The sequence below is a fragment of the Diplotaxodon limnothrissa genome, linkage group LG14, assembly GCF_057381915.1.
Source record: "Diplotaxodon limnothrissa isolate DT_005_m linkage group LG14, D_limnothrissa_male_GT1.1, whole genome shotgun sequence".
Taxonomy (NCBI): domain Eukaryota; kingdom Metazoa; phylum Chordata; class Actinopteri; order Cichliformes; family Cichlidae; genus Diplotaxodon; species Diplotaxodon limnothrissa.
The window spans coordinates 4,860,548-4,880,417 of record NC_140609.1 but is presented as its reverse complement, the minus strand read 5'-3'; the positions used below and the strand labels follow the sequence as shown (position 1 = coordinate 4,880,417).

The 19,870-nt window shown below is 39.6% G+C and overlaps 1 protein-coding gene across 4 annotated transcripts in view; it reads left to right on the top strand.

Annotated features, from left to right (window-relative positions):
* The window catches only part of nf1a (neurofibromin 1a), a 132,674-nt gene extending 113,634 nt beyond the window's left edge, over window positions 1–19,040 (top strand). For all 4 annotated transcript variants that reach the window (XM_085371617.1, XM_085371616.1, XM_085371618.1 and 1 more), the window contains 19 exons: window positions 1,888–2,081; window positions 2,162–2,302; window positions 6,465–6,744; window positions 6,925–7,139; window positions 7,302–7,363; window positions 7,451–7,592; window positions 7,850–7,951; window positions 8,181–8,321; window positions 8,885–9,011; window positions 9,354–9,485; window positions 9,748–9,883; window positions 12,480–12,637; window positions 12,818–12,940; window positions 13,052–13,170; window positions 13,256–13,356; window positions 14,018–14,160; window positions 14,392–14,438; window positions 16,823–17,039; window positions 18,701–19,040. In XM_085371617.1, the coding sequence (XP_085227743.1) occupies window positions 1,888–2,081; window positions 2,162–2,302; window positions 6,465–6,744; window positions 6,925–7,139; window positions 7,302–7,363; window positions 7,451–7,592; window positions 7,850–7,951; window positions 8,181–8,321; window positions 8,885–9,011; window positions 9,354–9,485; window positions 9,748–9,883; window positions 12,480–12,637; window positions 12,818–12,940; window positions 13,052–13,170; window positions 13,256–13,356; window positions 14,018–14,160; window positions 14,392–14,438; window positions 16,823–17,039; window positions 18,701–18,843 (2,723 nt within the window). In that variant the 3' untranslated portion in view covers window positions 18,844–19,040. The remainder of the gene's footprint in view (window positions 1–1,887; window positions 2,082–2,161; window positions 2,303–6,464; window positions 6,745–6,924; window positions 7,140–7,301; window positions 7,364–7,450; window positions 7,593–7,849; window positions 7,952–8,180; window positions 8,322–8,884; window positions 9,012–9,353; window positions 9,486–9,747; window positions 9,884–12,479; window positions 12,638–12,817; window positions 12,941–13,051; window positions 13,171–13,255; window positions 13,357–14,017; window positions 14,161–14,391; window positions 14,439–16,822; window positions 17,040–18,700) is intronic.
* Window positions 19,041–19,870: the final 830 nt, after the last annotated feature.

Sequence of the window (19,870 nt, the reverse complement as noted above, 5' to 3'; positions counted from 1 at the left end):
ATGCAGTGGTGTAAATCACACAGCCACTGGACTCTAGAGCAGTAAACACTTGTTTTGGCAATCCAATTGACGAATATCGGTTTGGCAGCTCCCAGGAGAAAGATACTGATTGCACTGTGCCAAGTATTAAGTTTGGTGGACGTTGATTGTGGTGTTGTTGTTTTTCAAGAGCTGTGCTCAGGCCCCTAGTTCCAGTAAAAGCAACTCTTCATTTGTGAGCTTCATTTCATTGATTCAGCATACGAAGACATTTAGGGCATTTTCATGCTCACAACTTTGTGGGAACAGTCTGGTTTGGGGATGGACCTTCCTATTCTAACATGATCTTGAATCCAGCTCTACTAGTAATTATTTTAAGCCTATTTCAATAGGCCATTTATAAGCAAATTACTAGAAAAAATAGTAGAAAATCAGTTCTGATCTTTACTGTGCAGATGACATATTTTTACCCTTTTCAGTCGGGCTTTCAGAGGCAGCGTTCCACTGAGACCGCTCCTTTGAAGGTCTGTAATGATCTTCTAATGGCTTCTGATGCAGGGAATTGTTCTGTGATCATTTTGTTTGGTCATAGCGCAGCCTTTGATACCATTGGAAACAAATTCCTACTTAATAGGCTTAAAGCTTTAGCTGGTGTATATGGCTCTGCCAGAGAAAGAAAGCCAGAATGGTTTTCTTCATACTTATCTGATAGGACCTTCTTTGTTAGAACAGACAAGTTCTCCTCTAACATTTCCTTCCTGACCTGCGGGGTTCCACAGGGTTCAGTTTTGAGTCCATTATTATTTTCTTTCTACATGCTTTCTTTAGCTTATTTAGTCTTTTAGTGACATTTCTTATCCATTGTATGCCAGTGACATATTCAGCTGTCATTAGCATACAATGGATAAGCTGTCATGTCTTTTAAGACTCATCTACTGGATAGGTTGTCCACCCTAATCCACTACTTAACTCAGATTGGCTCTCTATCTGTTACCTTGTTTTAAACACCAACAAGACTGAGACCGTGATTGCAGCTCCTCTTGAACTACATTCTGAAGTCAGTCAGGTTCTTGCTTCTTTCTGTCCTTGGAGTAATATTTGAGTTGCATGTAAAACCTTTGTCTGGTTCCTGTTTCTTTCATTTAAGGTACATTTCTAAATTGCAACATATGGTCTCCTCAGCTGAACTGCGTTTGTGTCATCGCATTTAGTGTAATGCTCTGTTTACCAGCTTGGACAAATCATCCCTTTTTCACCTCCAAGCTATACAAAGTGCTTCACCCAGACTGCTAACACGTTCTAGCAAGCGTGCTCACATTACTCCTGTTTTATGTTCTCTACATTGGCTCGCAAATAGATTTTAGAATTCATTTTAAAATTCTTGTTTTAGCATACAGAGCACCAAATGGCCAGGCCCCAGATTATTTATCTCAGCTTCTTACAAAATACACTGCTGCTCGTTGTCCACGTTCACAGACTCCGAGTCGGTTGGTTGTTCCCCATACAGAGCCTTTCAGCCTGTGGCACCAAGGCTGTGGATCAGTGTACCACCACAACTGTGTTTGGTTGACTCTGCTGATTCTTTAAAAAAAAAAACATTTCTGTTTAATCCGGCTTTCTGTTCAGAAATGTATTTATTTATTTACTTATTTAAATTGATTAATTTATTTTAAAGCCACCTGTTAACTTTGCTGTATTTTATTAAATATTTTGTATTGTCTATTTTGGCACCTAATATTCTTGTTTATTTAGCCTGTTGTTACCCGCTATCTGTGAAAAGTGCTTAATAAATAAACTTAAGTTCATAAGTGTTTGAAGACAGGACCATTGAATATTTTTGGCAATATAGTGATATATTCTTAACATTAAAATAAACCGTAAGCTCTAAGTGCTGCTGTTCTCTTGCAGGCATCGAGCTGAAGCATCTCTGCTTGGAGTACATGACACCCTGGCTGCTCAACCTGGTCCGCTTCTGTAAGCACAATGACGATGCCAAGCGCCAGCGGGTCACTGCCATTTTGGACAAACTCATCACCATGACAATAAATGAAAAACAGATGTATCCCTCTATCCAGGCTAAGATCTGGGGCAGCCTTGGCCAGGTAAGTTTACCCAGCCCCTCAGCAGCTAAATAAGTACATGTGTCTCTTGGATTCTGGCCTTCTAACCATCTCACCTTCAGATAACAGACCTGCTGGATGTGGTCTTAGACAGCTTTATTAAGACCAGTGCCACAGGAGGCCTGGGTTCCATCAAAGCAGAGGTTATGGCTGATACTGCAGTGGCTCTAGCCTCAGGAAATGTCAAATTGGTCTCCAACAAGGTGAGAGCACATTGGCAACTAATACACACAGAAAATAATCATGTTGAATCATGTTGCAACTCGTGGAGAGGATTTAATGGTATTGATGATGGAAAGTGACTTGGGGTTCTGTTAAATGAGCAGAGCAGGTTGTTTGAGTAAACAACTGATCAATTAAAGCGGTTGTAAAAACCATCGCATTATGTTAAACAGGACAAATCCTACATTGTATTTCATACAAACACATATGCTCATTATCCTATACATTTTAATATACATAAGAAGTGGACGAAATACTTTATTTTCATAAAGTAATTACTTTTCTTTACAGAACTTTCCTTCATTGCCAAATATCAAAATCAGGTGAAAAGGAGAAATTCAGTAATTACATACTGTTCCCACTAGGGGCATTTCTGTGCTGATTCACATCTGTTACAAAGAATATTGAAAGAGTTCTGGAAAAATATAAAACAATAAACGTCCATCAGAAAGAGAGCTTATATATTCTTCCACTTGGGGAACTGCAATGCACTTTCCTGCCATTTGTCAAACTCTTCTGTTTCTGAGCACTGTGCTTTTATTATCTGTGTATGCTGCATTGTGTTATGCAATATATCACAATGCGTGGCAGGTATATATCAATATATAGCATTATTAGCCTTATGCACATCAACTGAGCCAGCTACCCACTGTCTTGAAACTACAGACAGTAGATATGGCACAACGGGGCCAGGGCATGATAGCAGTACCCTATCATGTACTGGCCCACAAATTTAACATCAAACCTTCTAGATATAGATATTTACACATAGACCGACACACACAAACCCTGACCTGGTGTTAACACTTCTTAATAGACTCACTTCTACTTGGTCCAGGTCAGCTCATTTGATTATGGTTAATAAAGGATATACTATGTTTAAATTATGGATTAATGATTAATGCTTTCAGGCTGCAAGTTTAAAACGTGCTTCTGTGCTGCAACTGGATCTCATACTCTACGTTCTAGCTATGTGTGCTACAGTTTTCATTTAGAAGAACAGCTGTGCGTAAAGAGCAAAATTTCTCTGCCAGCTACTGGTCAGTCGAAACAGAGAGCCTGTAGTTCAGGACAGAAAAACAAATCAACAAAAAGCCACCACATCATGTGGCCTAAAAGCAGAAATGCACATGGACATGAGCCAAGGCAGCTGACAATTTTTTGCCTTTGTTATGTTTCCACACTGACAACCACAGTGGCCACATGACTTGCATCTTTGGGTTGTCTATCAAGTCCCAATTCAGTTCAGTTCAAGTTTATTTATATAATCAAATCACAACAACAGTTGCCTCATGGTGCGTTAAATTGTAAAGACCCTACAATAATTGTCCCACAGTTTTTAACATCAAATCTTTGGTGGTCAAAGGTTACAGTGACAGTGTCCCTTAAATTCTTAATTTTTTTCTCTTTACATCTCAAAGAAATCTCTACAAATTTGGCCAAAGTCTTTAGACTTCAGGAAAAAATCATTAGATTTTGGTGGTCAAGGGCATACTCCTACTCCTACACAGAAACCTAAAATATAAAATATATTTAAATGTTAAAGTCAGTTAATAATTACTTACATACTGATGGAAGAAATAAATCCAGCTGGGATTCACTCTTGATTTGTAGAAGCTAAAGAGACAAACTCATCTAATCACTATCCATTATCTGTGTGCTGTTGTTCCAAATCCAAGCTGCTGTTTGGATAAACAAACACAATATACACAGGCAGACACAAAAGAAAACCCAAGGCCCCCTGGCTCCGATTATAGCAGACACCATCACTGCACTCAATAGTGGCCATTGTGAAGACTGTTGACTAAGAAAAAATTGATCTTTGAGTTGTAGTATTGTTTTTCTCTGCAGGTCAGTTTGGTCTTACTAAAGTATTGTACTGAATTTGAAAAACGATATATAAAATTGAGCATTGTACATAGCTATTAGACGTCTTACTTGAGTCTTTATCCTGGTGTTATCTGTAGAGTTACAGCATGATGTCATGGCAGTACAGCCTACTGGACACAATGGCTTCTTGTTTGCTGTTCTTGAACTCTTTGTCTCCCAAAACTTGAATAAATGCCATTTTCTAACTGGTTAGAATAGCTGTATAGTCCAGTATGTCAGCTTCATAACCAAAATGATTATTAAGGGTCATGATTAGTATTATTAGTTTACTAGTGATACATTTATTATTAAGTTTGCATTTCCTCTTTAGTGTTGCCTTTATTGGCTCTGGTTAAGCACTCCTATAAAACCATGATTTTACTTGTACAAAATTTTACTTGAGTTCAAAATTTTTGAGAAGTTATTATTAGCTTACGCAAGGAGATACATCTTATAAGGCCTTAATGTACGTTTGTGGTTGTGTAAGGATAAAGCTTTTCTACCATTTTCTTTAAATAATCGTTTGATCGCTTGAAATTTTAAAAAGCAGCAGGAGGAAGTGGCTTTCAATGACATTTCCACAGGCTTCTACGGAGAACATAGACATTCACAATCTGATTGAATATCATGAGTAATGCCCCCAGTAAACTTTTTCCAGTTAACCCCTGTGGAAGTCGTCTTTAATACCGTAGCTTCTTAGAGATCGGGTGTGGTGTGTGGATGTGCTCTTCTCTGTTTTGTTTTTTCTTTTTTCTTTATGCTCATAAAGTCTTGATAATGACAGAAACTGCCCTTCTAGAAAAATAGAAGAAAATAAAGTGTTTGATGTAAGGCATGCATTACACCCAACAACTTTCACAGGCACTTAGTAACTGTACTATTGTACAGATGCATTAAGCTGGAAAAGGCAACACATTTCTAAAAACGGTTTCTCACGTGGAGATTCCATCTTATGAATCTATGTTGCACAGACTGAAGGTCTGCAGGGGAGACGAGGAGGATGAGGAGAGCCCATGGGACTTCCTCTGAGCAAACATTGGATATGTCTGTGAAGGTTCTCAGTCATCCAGGTCATCGTAGTCAAAGGAGCTTGCAAAGAAAAGCGTCTGGACTTCTTTAAGTTGCTTGAAGACGTTTCACCTCTCATCCGAGAAGCTTCTTCAGTTCTAAGGTCAAATGGTGGAGAGTCCCAGATATAAACCTAGTGGGAGTGATCCCCCACAGAGGGATAAAGGACACTCTTTCGAGGATGCCAATGTTCACATTTTGGACAGAGAGGACAGATGGTTTGAAAGAGGAGTGAAAGAAGCCATCTATGTCCACTGTGAGCGACCATCTTTGAACAGAGGCGGGGGTTTACGACACCAACTCTCTGCCATCTATAATCCAGTTTTGAGATCCCTTCCCAGACGCCTTAACGCCCACTCACATCCTGGGCCATCTGACCTCAGGAATTCGCATGATAAGGTGGGGCCAGGTTTCACAATGAACACACCCGAAACTCTGGCTGATTGGGACCCACACCCAGTTTCACACCTTGGCTCAGGCGATTAGAGGATCATCAGGGGGTCCTTTTGTCCCTCTGTGGGGGGAAACTCCCACTAGGTTTATATCTGGGACTCTCCACCATTTGACCTTAGAACTGAAGAAGCTTCTCGGATGAGAGGTGAAACGTCTTCAAGCAACTTAAAGAAGTCCAGACGCTTTTCTTTGCAAGCTCCTTTGACAAACATTGGATAGTTTTTCATGTCATAAATCAGATCTCATATGCAATACAGTACATTTTACTATTGGGGACTAGATTTCCACTCATTCTTATCGTAACTGTTCTGCTCCTGTGAGTTATTATTTTATTCTATAACAAATTCTGATACCTGCATCAATAACCCTGTACCAACAGACCAAGCTTTATTTATTTGTTTTTTCAACTTTCAGTTGTGAAAAATGGGTGAAAATAAGCAACAAAAAACTGCAAAAGGTTATGTGGCTAGCTAACATCTGTATTCATGTGTCCACTGTAGAAAAAACAATGAATAATAATGGTGTTAATTGAAGGACGCAACTGAGGCAACGTTCAGATAATAGCATAAGTGACACCTTGAACTCGGTGACAAAATGCTTAGAAGCAGATGCAGCAAACAATGAGCCGAAGCTTCGGAGAGAATAAGGACTTGATCCTGACCTTTAACCCAAATGAGATGCTAAGACATAACCTAAATTGGGCAGTTCAAGACATGCTAGACATAACGATTCTACACCTATTCTTTGTGGTAGGTCATTGGGCGGATGTGTAAGATCATCGACAAGACGTGTCTGTCCCCAACGCCAACACTGGAGCAGCACCTGATGTGGGATGACATTGCCATCTTGGCTCGCTACATGCTCATGTTGTCCTTCAACAACTCTCTAGATGTGGCAGCCCACTTGCCTTATCTGTTCCATGTGGTAACCCTGCTAGTAGCCACTGGGCCTCTGTCCCTCAGGGCCTCCACTCACGGTTTGGTCATCAACATTATCCACTCCCTCTGCACCTGCTCTCAGCTCAACTTCAGTGGTGAGGAAGTGTTTGTTCATTTGTTTTCTTCTTTATTGGTCAGTGAATAATGGGAAGTATCTTCATAAAGCTAGATGCATGAGTTTGCATGGCGTGCAGGCACACAATGGACACACAAAACAAAAAGCGAGTAGGCTACTGTGACCTGAAAAAAGAACCATGTTTTTGTGTTGAATACAGAGGAAACAAAGCAGGTTCTGAGGCTGAGTCTGACTGAGTTCTCCCTGCCCAAGTTCTACCTGCTGTTTGGCATCAGCAAAGTCAAATCAGCCGCTGTGATTGCCTTCCGCTCCAGCTACAGAGACCGCTCATTCTCACCAGGCTCTTATGAGAGGGAGACCTTTGCACTGTCCTCCCTCGAAACCGTCACTGAGGCCTTACTGGAAATCATGGAGGTCAGCTGAGAAAATCAGGATTTTTACATGTTTTTGCTTTTTCTCTGCCTTTCTACTACCCTTATTCGTTTAATAAAAAGTTATTATTATAAAATTTACTGTTTGTCTAATTACTGTATTTAGTTTATTAAATACTGATTGAGTTATGTGTTTTTGGTCCAGGCTTGTATGAGGGACATACCAAGCTGCAAGTGGTTAGACCAGTGGACAGAACTTGCACAAAAGTATGATCTTCTTGTGTTCTATTGCTTTTCATTCAGTTGCATAGATTTTCAGTGTGGAACAGGTATTTATTTGTCTTTGGATTCCAGGTTTGCATTCCAATACAACCCATCTCTTCAGCCCAGAGCACTGGTGGTGTTTGGCTGCATCAGTAAAAGAGTGAGCCATGGCCAGATCAAGCAGATCATTCGAATCCTAAGCAAGGCTAGCCCTCTGCTCAGCATAGACCGGGTGAGGGCCTTGAGTCATTTACCATGCAGTCTGATCCGTGAACAGAACGTGTGTTTCAGTCCTTTACGTGTCTACATAGACGTTTGTAGAGTAAAGCTGCTTCACATACACCTGTGAATTTTACTTCACTGTCTCTTTGACTTCTTTATTCCGTGTATTGTGTACGGTGTAAACGGTAACATTTAACTGAAAAATTATGTTTAACATTTTGTTCTTCTTCCTTCTTTTTATTTCACTCACTCTTCTTTTCGTTTCAGGGTCTAGAGAGCTGTCTGAAGGGGCCAGACAATTACAACAGCCAAGTATTAATAGAGGCCACAGTCATTGCTCTGACTAAGCTACAACCTCTACTCAGCAAGGTATTCAACTAGTATAGATCTACTTTTTGCCACAGTTGGGAAACCTTTCAGAAATTCACAATTCTGTTCAAAATCAAATTGTTTCAAACTGTTTGATCTTTTCCTTTCTTTTCAACTTGGTAACTCTGTACATCATATTGTTATAAAGTAAAACCTTATTGGCTCTTTGTTTATCACTATCCCCTTTGTAATATTAATTAAATTTGTCTTTATTTGTTTAATCTCCCAGGAATCTCCCATGCACAAAGCTCTGTTCTGGGTGGCAATAGCTGTGCTGCAGCTGGATGAAGTCAACCTTTACTCAGCTGGAACGGCCCTGCTGGAGCAGAACCTCCACACTCTGGACACAATGCGTGTTTTCAATGATAAGGTAAAAAGCATTATTTACTGCCTTTTCATTCCTGCAGTTGTATATTGTTTGAATTAAAGACCATCCATCGGGTGACAATCTACTTTTTGCTTTGTATATGTATAATTTAGTTTGTAACAATGCCCAGGAACATTGTTTATGTGAATATGGCTAATAACTTCAGCTCATCCACTGTAGGCACGCTTTGACTTTAGAAAAGTGGGTAGTGGTGATGGTAAGCAACCAGATGACTGCAGTGTTTCTCAGGTTTCCCTCTGTGATCAGGTTATTGAAGTGAACGTAAACACACTCATTTATAAGACAGTCAGAATATCGTCTGGCACTGCACATCACCCATTACTTTTATGTAGAACTTCTCTGACAGGAGCTAAAAAACTGATTGGTCTTTTTTGTATGTTAAATGTCTTCAAGAATCTAATAAAGAGATATTTGATTCAGTATTTAGCACTAGACTTCCATCATGTAGCCAAAAGTAACATCTGTGTGCAGGAAATATATTGTGGCCATACATCGACATGGCCATTGATAAGGAGTCTTTTTTTAACATATAATTTGTCCTGCAGAGTCCAGAAGAAGTATTCATGGAGATCAGGCGTCCTTTAGAATGGCACTGCAAGCAGATGGATCACTTTGTCGGCCTCAACTTTAGCGCCAACTTTAACTTTGCACTGGTGGGCCACCTACTCAAAGGTAAACTGGTGTGTCATGATTCTAAACACTTGTTTGTAGATATTTAGTCTGCAAAAACACAGTTAAACAGACACACAAATCTGCTGTCAGTGTGATTTTAGAAATGAAGCTTCAGAATATGTACATAGGAAGTGCTATGTCTAAAAATGGCTGTCTGCATTTAACTACAGTATCTAAGAAAGGAAGTCACACAGCGTGACTGTGAAAAGCAACGCGTTTTATTATGTGTGTGGGTTTGTCCCCCCTCAGCACTATATTTTGTTTTATTGTTTTTGTACACAATGACATTTCCATTGCCGTCTGTCTTTCTGTTTCTCAGCATGTTTTATACATGTCTTTCAGGCTACAGGCACCCATCAGCCACCACAGTCGCAAGGACAGTGAGAATCCTTCACACACTGTTGGCTCTCATCAGCAAGCATCTGAAATGTGACAAGTTTGAGGTCAACACCCAGAGTGTGGCCTATCTGGCTGGTACATAAGATGTTCAGTGTCGTTTTACTGCAATTTTCAGCACTTTCACACATTTGAAATACCTTTCATTTGCTGGATATTTGAGGTCATCATGTGATGAAGTTGAGGAACTTGGGTAGTGTTTGCTAACTCAGATATCAGAGGATCTTAGCATTAATATTGAACCAATGTCTGAGCTGTTAACCCTGCGTAGTTGAAGTGGTTTGGATGTGCCCTTCTAACAGCTATGATATCGTAACTAACATTTTGTTGTTTTGTGTAGCACTACTCACTGTATCTGAGGAGGTCCGAAGTCGCTGCAGCCTCAAACACAGGAAGTCACTGTTAATTTCTGACCTCTCCATGGACCCAGTTCCTATGGACACCTTCTCAAGTCATATGACTGATCCTACGTGCAGGTGAGCTCATTAAAAGACAATAAAAACTAAGGACAACAAACTACGGTGGAAGTTAGTTAAAGAGCATCAGTCTGCTCACTGATGCTTCTGTTTTCAATAGTATTCTACTTGTGCTACACCAAATGTGTGTAGAGATGCTTGGCCTCCTTAAAGCTGATGATGAATAAATAAATAAATACTTTAATAAGACAATTTGAAACAATAGTTTTACTAATAATGTATACATTATTATAAAATGCTGTAAATTGCCTGCTGTGAACCACCTGTATTTTTTGTATTTTTTGTATTATTTTTTAAACTTTTCTTCTGTGCTCTGCACATCTCTGTCAAATCACTACAGTAATTTTAAAGCCAAAAATAAACTTTTACAGACAGGTAAGCCCAAGAAGGCCAGTGACTTCTGAATTCTGTCCCAAATATCACTTGCTATGGCTGGCTATAATTTTAACACACATGCACAGTTCTCTGTGGAGGAATCATTGGCAGAAAGTATTTTTGAACACTGTGTAAAGACAATCATCTTCTTTGCCATCGACTTGGGGAACATGCAATGTTAAAATGAGGGATTCTTGCTTTTCGTATTTTAATGCTTGTTGTTCAGCTGCTGCACTTCATTTGTATTACATTAAAACTATCGTCACCTCTTAATGAGGAAATAAGAGCCTTCCTTCTTCAAACAAGTAGCAAACTTTGTCTGTCTGTGAAATATGCAGAAGTCATTTGTTTAGTTTCTTTTTTTAGGTCTGCTCATACAAAGAAAACAGTTTTCAGTGAATAGATGCCTTCATGGAAACTCCGACATCAGAAAATCACAATTGTCGTTTTCAACTAAAACCAACAATTTGTTTCAACAAAATCAGAATTTTGAGCAGAAAAAAACCTTAAATTTATATTAGTTATATTAATATTGTAAAAGAACCCACCCATCACTTTACTCACACTCTAGATCTTGTTTTAACATATGGCAAAAAAAAAAAACCCTGAACATTTAACAGTGTTTCCTGAAAACCCTCTTTTGTCTGATCATTTCCTGATTTAAATTTACAATAGTTGGTTACACAGCAGTGGGGAGTAGGTTTCTTCACAGTAGATGTCTTTCTGAAAGCGCTGTAACTAAGTTTAAGAATATAATCCACCCACTGTTATCATCTTCAATGCCCTGTACCAACACAGAGCAGAGCAGCTATCTGAACGCTGCTCCAACAGAGGTCGATTATCTTGTTAATAATTTTACCTCCTTACTATCATCATCATTGTTTATTTATATAGCACTTTAAAAACACACAAGGCTGACCAAAGTGCTGAACAATAGATACTATGTATGACACTGGGTACTGTAGCTCCTGTGAAAAATAGTATCTCAAACCAGAAGTACCTGACTCCGTGGTATAATTCTCAAACACGCAGCCTAAAGCAGATAACTCATAAGCTGGAGAGGAAATGGTGTATCACAAATTTAGAGGATCATCATTTATCCTGGAGAAATAGTTTGTTGCTGTATAAGAAAGCCCTCCACAAACCTCGAACATCTTACACACATTGAAGAAAATAAGAACAACCCCAGGTTTCTCTTCAGCACTGTAGCCAGGCTGACAAAAAGTCAGAGCTCTACTGAGCCAACCATCCCTTTAACGTTAACTAGTAATGAATTCATGATTTCACAAATAAAATTTTAACCATTAGAGAGGAAATGACCCATAATCATCTCACAGATGTAACATTATCTCTGTGCTTGTCTTGCTAGACCTCCGTTCGGCGTTCAATGTTGACCATAATATTCTATTAGAAGAATTAGAGTAAGCTGTAGGCATTACAGGTACTGCGCTGCAGTGGTTTGTATCATGTCTATCTAATAGACTCCAGTTTGTTGTAAATGGAGAGTCCTCTTCACACACTGAGGTTAATTATGGAGTTCCACAGGGTTCTGTGCTAGGACCAATTCTGTTTACATTACACATGCTTCCCTTAGGCAGTGTCAATTTGATGTTAAAGTGCAATCCAGAATCTAAAATGACTACAAAACTTTTAACTGGTGGTTATACCCCTTTCAGCCAGTGTCCCTAACACGCATTTCAGTTTAGGGCCAGTTAAAATTATTTCAATTTTTTTAATTAAGGCTTAAAAGGTTTGCAGTAACTGATTTGTTAATGTCAGTTAAACACAATGTTAGAGACTTCAGGACAGGTCATATTGCAGGGTACACTAAATCTGAGAAACGGAGTTATGACAGTAGGTTTAACAGCTTATTGACACTTGATTGGATTTTGTTCTCCATTTTATCCATCTACTTTTCGTGTGTGTGTGTGTGTGTGTGTGTGTGTGTGTGTGTTGTCGGTGTTGTTTTGTTTGGGGTTCTTTTCTCCCATCATGGCACGGATATGTTTTTTGATTGCGGCATCATTTCATGCTCTATTCCTGTAAGTATTAGTTAGTAGTCCAATGTTTAGTTTCATGACCAAAGATAGAACCACAATTCTGTTTGGTTAGTTATCTGTCATTAGGGACAGTTGTCCACCTTCCTCCATTGTGGAATTTCTAGGTTAAAAATGAGTTTGTAACCTACTTGCTAACAATTGTTCTGTTACTGTCCTCTCAGAACTTTGAATGAGACTCAGCCGTGGACATCACCTCAGGTTTCAGAGCGCTACCTTTCAGCTCATTATCCAACAATGGGCCAGATTAGCCCTCGAACACGCAAGTCGATGAGCCTCGACATGGGTCAGCCTTCACAGGCCAACACCAAGAAGCTCTTGGGTATGTCCAATCCCTCAGTTTTTGTTACATCTGTCAGTCTTTCCTTAGAAGGACCCCCCGAATATCTGTGTTAAATCGCCACATTTCAAGTCTTCTGTGTGTGTGTGTGTGTGTGTGTGTGTGTGTGTGTGTGTGTGTGTGTGTGTGTGTGTGTGTGTGTGTGTGTGTGTTGTTGGCTAGGCACCCGGAAGAGCTTTGATCATCTCATATCAGACTCCAAAGCACCAAAGAGACCAGAAATGGAGTCAGGCATGACTACCCCTCCAAAGATGAGGCGTGTAGCAGAGAACGACTATGAGATAGGTGAGAGTATAGCACAAGGTATTGATCCTAGCACATCCTTCTATGTTTGATATGATTCTGAAGTTTGTTCAAGGACATATTCTATGTGATACCTGATTGTTGTAATTACAGAGACACAGAGAATTGGAAACTCTCACCTTCGCAAGGTGTCTGTATCAGAGTCCAATGTTCTGCTGGACGAGGAGGTGCTTACCGACCCAAAGATCCAGGCTCTGCTGCTCACTGTGCTGGTGAGGAAACACACCATACAGCTTACTTTATATGCTGTTACCTTTCAGTTCATGTTCACTTTTCACTCTTGTTGTTGTTTTTCAGGCCACCCAGGTCAAATACACCACTGATGACTTTGACCAGCGGATTCTGTATGAGTATTTAGCTGAAGCTAGTGTTGTCTTCCCAAAGGTTTTTCCAGTTGTGTAAGTAATGAACATGTCTAGTCCTGGTTATCTTGAGGTTTACTTTTTTTGTTTGTTTGTTTGACCTGAAAAATGTGACCTTTGAATTTTTCAGATATTTTTTGAGTATAAAGGTAAAGTCTTCATGGTTATAACTGGGACCCAATATAAGCAGACAGGATCAAATGGCTGCTGCCAGTCTTCTGTTCTTGTTCAGATTAGGTGAAATTATCCTGGGATATTTTTGGACAATGGTTGATTTTCTGTAGTGGTAGGTCAGGCTTCATTTTGCTCTTAGATAGGGAAGCTTTCCAATCCAATACTTTGCCAATCCACCCCCAGACTCATTAAAGAGCCATTGTTCCATATAGGATGCAGCTTGCTCAGTCTTTTATCTGAATGGTTATCAGCGCCTTCTAACCAATATTTTCAGTTAAAATGTTGGTTTTAACAAATATATCCTACATCAGAACAGACGAACTCTGCTATAGGTGTTCGCTTCACTAAGATTTTATAATGCTGGAAGTTATTTCTCATTTTTACACTCTTTGTGGTAATTGTCAGTGAAAATGTACCTCGATACTTTCAATTAGCAGTAAAACCCTTGAGCTTTTTAAAAGGCTAACTTGTATAACCGCATAACCATGTGCCCCAATATTGTTTTCTCTGTTCACCCTCTCAGCCACAATCTACTGGACTCCAAGATCAACACTGTGCTATCCATGTGCCAGGATATCAATCTCCTGAACCCTGTCCACGGCATTGTCCAGAGTGTGGTGTACCATGAGGAGTCACCCCCCCAGTACCAACCTTCCTATTTACAAAGTAAATTGATTTACAAGCTCTACATGCCAGCCTTCCTAGTTTTGCACTTAGTTATGTCACCTGATGCTGACAGGTACTGAAAATGGATAGAAGCTTGTAGATATTTATTCACTGAGTTGTCTTCCCCCGTTCTTAGAAGCTAAAGAAAAAAGAAGACAATTGGACGTCTTTAACTTTATGAAGATGTTTCACTACTTTCATTCCCTTCTCTTCCTTTCTCTCAATTCACAGGCTTTGGCTTTAATGGACTTTGGAGGTTTGCTGGACCCTTCTCTAAGGTACAAATAACATTTTCCTCTTGTCAATTAGTTATTTTCACTTGGGCCGCTTCAGCTGCCTTGCAGTAGAATTTCAGCTTACTAAGGAAGTACACAGCAGATCTACAACCAGGTTGTCAGTTGGTGTGTTGAAATATGAAGCATCAACTCTTGGAAGCACATACATAAATACCAAAAAGTAGCAGAGAGGCTGAAAATGATCTGTGGTCTGCTTTCATGTTGATATTGGATTATGCCGCTTCGGAAAACTAGCAAAACCCAAAACTCAATAATACAGACTCCTGAATTGCATTGACAATGCTGACTAAATGACTAATTGACTGAATATTTATTTATTTTCTTATGTTTTTTAATTTTATTTTTAAACGTTGCCCATTTTGATATATTGATATTGAATGGTTCAGCATGGAATCCTAATGTTTACACTTCTACTTTTTTCTGAGGGTGACTGGAATGTTTTTTTTAGTTTTGACATACCAGTTTAAGATCCTGGGAGAACATATGCTTACAAAACTTAAGTTTATACAGAAAGATGTTCAGGGGCCGTATGAATGCTCTATTTCTATCTAACAGACTCTATCACTCAAAAACACACACAGAAAGTGTTTTATTGTCCTTCTCCATCAATTTCTTCCATATTTACTGCATAACATTTTTGAAATGTTTCAGTTGGGTTTCAGGGCCCACAACAGAATCTGCCCTGCTAAAAGTATACAATGATGTGCTCCTGTCAGTTTACTCTGGGGACTGTACCATCCTCCTCCTCAACCTGCACTTTAGTGCTGGTATCAGCTGCAGAGAACTACACTGGTTCAGTTCAGTTTTATTTTGCTATACAGGACCAATCACAACAACAGTTGCCTCAGGGCGCTTTACCTCATACCTGAAAAATTAAACTTTCTCTGTCATCATTGGAAATTATTCTTCAACAGCAACACTTTGCTGTGTACCTCAGGTTCCATCTTATCACTTGTGTAGAAAGAGCATAGAAAAAAGTGCTTGTGCAAATGGGTGTAAATGAGTTGTTTAAAGCGATATATAAGAACCAGTCCATAGTTCAATTTAAATGAACTAAACACATCAGGTGTGAAAGCACCTTTAAACTCAGAGGGGACCGGACGTTTGCTGTGGTTGGTCAAATCTGCTCTCTCAATTAAGTCTTTTAAAACTAGACTTAAAGCTTATTTTTAGTCATCGGTATTTGAGTTTATCCGAGTCTTTCTGCTCATCGCATCTCCTGTGCCTTTTTTGGGGCATGACTGTGTATGTTTTGCACCCCCAAATATCACTAGTTTCTTATTTATTTCTGTGTTCTCTTGTTTTTTTCCCCATTCTTCTTTTAATACAGCACTTAGGTTTAAAGAACTCTATGCAGTCCTGTATACGTGTACTGTTACTCCTTCCAAAAGAATTCAGAGTGTGAGTAGCAGCCAGGTGCTGCTAATAAAATGCACTTGATAAACCAATCATCAGAAAGTGTCAGCACCTTTAGAAATCCAGTTTTGGCATTATTATTTATTAGTGGAAAGACTCAAACAGTTGCCAATCTTAACTCAAACCATGCAATGGTTTGCACTTAATGAAACTGCAAAATACCTAAAGGCAGGCTACAGAGGCCTCAGGTAGCATGTTAAATGTTTATGACAGTACAAGTAAAGAAAGACTCCAGTGTGGCTTGGTTTGGAGGGATTTCCAGAAGAAAGCCGTTTGTCTCTAAAATGAACATTGCAGCACTGATTAGGTTTGTAAAGATACATCAGAGCAAACCACAAGACTTCTGGAACCATTTTCTTTGAATAAACAAGAACAAATTGGAGATGTTTGTCATTAATTACAGCATCTGGCCACCTTGTTGACCATCAACTCCTCTGTATATTCTAGAGTCAAGGGGCCAACTGTCTGACAGTTAAAACTTGATAAAAACTGGGTCATGTCACAAAAATATTCTTCAGCACACCAGGAAATCTGCAACAGAAAGGTTGAAGAAAGAGAATTAGTTGTTGTTGAAAGCCCAGAGTCCAGCAAGTATTCAAAATAAAAAGTGTCTATGGGAGGTAATCAAATGTCTAAATTAAGAAAACCTCTCATGCGCACAGCAGTTTTGTCAACACCACCAACAGTTTGTTTTCATGACGCAATTAGTAAAGCAATGTTAAATAATTTTAATTATAACCAGTGAAACAGAGCATGTTACCATCCCATCTGAAAAATCCACCCGATAAAGTGTTGACACGGACCAGATTCTTATGCTCTTTCGGCATTTGGTTGCAGTTGTTATGCAGACGACATTGGGTTTCACTGACTGAGGACGAACCTCGTCTGTGCTGCTGTTAGACCTTGTTACCTGACTCTGATGTTGCTCATTGTGTTTGTTGTTTGTGCAGCAAACCCAGATTCCAGACTACGCTGAGCTGATTGTCAAGTTCTTGGAGGCATTGATTGACAGCTACCTGCCAGCAGCTGACGAGGAACGAGGGGAGGAGCAACTGAGGACACCTACTTCCCCCTACCCTCCTACCAGCCAGAGCCAGCTTAGCATCACTGCCAACCTCAACCTGTCAAACTCGATGACCTCACTGGCCACTTCACAGCACTCACCAGGTGTCCATCTCTCTCTACAACAAAAAGCATACAGTCACTCTAACTCTCTGTATTAAAGCTTCCTGTTTTTTCACCTCGTCTACATGTTTTACTTCATCATCTAGTGAAATCAAATCAAAATGTTCTCATCCAAGTCACAGTCCAGAGAGAAAGCTGGTCACATTCTTGTCCTACGTTACCTCTTTTTGTTTGAAAAGAAATTTCTTGTAAAGGGTTAAATATTTACCAGGAAATTTTCATCAATCATCTCGAGGGGGTTAGATGCTGAGAATTATTTTTTTGGACTAGAATTACTGCTTGCACAAAGAGAAGACTTTGAGACATGCGTAGTGTTACCTCATGTCAGTCGTCTGTCTGTGTCTTGTGTTACAGACAGTAAAACCAAAAAAGTTAATCTGTTAGTGATTAATCATCAAAGAAGATTCACAGAAACATAAAGAGAACGGTTCATGTTACTTGAAGTTGCTCTAAAAACATCTTTCTAAAGGAAAGTAGTCAGTGATGGGAGAGGTGATGTTTTAGATGTTCTGACTTGCACGACATGATCACTCCTGCGATCAAAGAGATCTCAATAAAGTCTCTGACGCAGTACTCACGTCTACCAAACCTTCCACTACACTGGCAGCCCTGATGAAGTGTGGTTAAAAAATACTAAATTTGCATTGTTTCCCTTTTCACCTTTATCTCTAGAACCAGGCTACAGTAACATCAGCAGCTCGTCTATTTAAGAATAGACGAGCTGCTGCAAATTCATAATAAGCGGGCGGTTCCGTCTTCTGCATGCTCAACCCAGGAAGCACCCTTAGCTTAAATAAGCACCCGCTGTGAGGTATGGTTTATAGCTATTTCCACAACAGGTCTGCCTTGGGCCTTGTGTTGTGTGCAGGATGTAACAAAGAACATCTTTCGACACTGTCCTGACCTGATTCTTCAACAGTTTGTTATGAGGTTGAAGGATATAATATAGACATTTTAAGATTACTAGGAAATTAACAGTGAGTGGCAGTTTACTTTATTTGTACAATAAATACATGTCACATATAAAAACAAAAATTCTGTTAAAATGCAACGCAGTATAGAAAGGAAAAGAAACTCAAAGAGCTTATTTGATGTCTGTTTAATTAGACAAACAATATTACAAACAAGCTAAGAGATGTTTCTAGAAAAAAACACATTTACAAACTCTGCAAGTCTACCTAACCAAAAGAATTACCACTCTCAAACTGTTAGCATCCATCCATAAATCCATGTATTGTAGCAGTCATAAGGCACAGGCTAAATAGAGAGACAGTCGTTTTCATTGACAATTTGCATCAACCTAAGATGCAAATTGGACTGGGAGGGAGCCGAAATACCAGAGATAAAGTCCACACACTGAGACGACATGCAAGCTCCACACAGAAAGGGCCCCTGGATGTAGATGCAGGACCGTCTTGCTGTGAGGCGACAGTGCTAACCGCTGCACCACGTCTTCTTCGCAGTACCTTTCATTCATCAGACTTGTAAATGTTTTAATTAGATAATTTCCCAAGATTAGAAACATGTGGTTGGTCTCAATAACAATATAATCTAAAGAGATTTTAAGAAAAATGAAATGGTCGAGAAAACAATCCCAGACGAAGGGAATGCCTTTAAAGCCTGTCATCCCTGTGTTCCTCCAGGTGTAGATAAGGAGAATGTCCAGTTGTCCCCCAGCTCAGCTTTGTCCAGTGGAGGTCGTACTCGCCATGGTTCAGCCAGTCAGGTCCAGAAGCAGCGCAGTGCTGGCAGCTTCAAGAGACCCAGCATCAAGAAGATTGTCTGATCGACCAGAGAAGACAGCTGCCCCGTCACACATATACTTTCTTTCTCCCCCTCTCCACCTGTCCCAGGCCTGCCAGGCCTCATGCTGCACTCCACATTTACTCTTTAGTTCCTCCTTCACGGTTGTTGCTTTGGCAGAACAGGTGATCGTGTGTTTCGTAACAAGGAGGAATATTAGCAAGGGCAAACTTGAATTCTGCTGCTTGATTTTTATTTATTTTATAATTTTTTTATCATTATAATTGTTTTCTTTCTTTCTTTCTTTTTTTTCTCAAATCTTTAAATTTAGAGAGTACATGGTGTCAGACAGGCTCCTTCTCTTCATAGGGACAGTGTTTGGAAACACTTTAACTGTCCTGCAGTGAGGGAAGCCACACTTTAAGTGGAAAACACTGAAGGGAAAACCGTGTGAATGGATTTGGATGTCGACTGTGATGTGTCTCAGTTGGCACAGTCCAAACAGGAAGTCTCTGACTTCAGGCAAGTCCCTTGGCCTTCCTCCAGACTAAATATTCCAGTGTCAGTGAGATGGACCAAACGACAACAGTAAATAGGTGATTGGGTGTGTCTGCGAGAAAAGACCTCTTCTCTGGACATCTCAGCTCCCCTCTCCCAGTACTGTACATATGTTACATAGATTATGTATAACTAGTCCTTAGTTCTAATTTAGATGTGGATGTTTTCTCCATGGTGTGCCTTTGTCAGGGTTTTTCAATGTGTACAATTTGTAAAGTAAAATTAAAATCTTGCTGGGGACAAAGACCAGGTACTAATCTTGGAGGCGAGCCATCCATATCTTCACAAGTTCACCAAGCTATGTCACGACAGGCCTCCAATGATCATCAAATATACAATCATCAATATACCCTGCTGCCTGAAAATATTTATCTTGTACAAGTAGATCATAGTACACGATTCATCTATTTACTTTCCATAAACTGTCTTTCAACATGAAGATTGCAAAACACTAGAGAAAATGCATCTGTAAATAGCTGCGAGCTTTCGGGTTTGTTTGGTTTTTCTGTCCT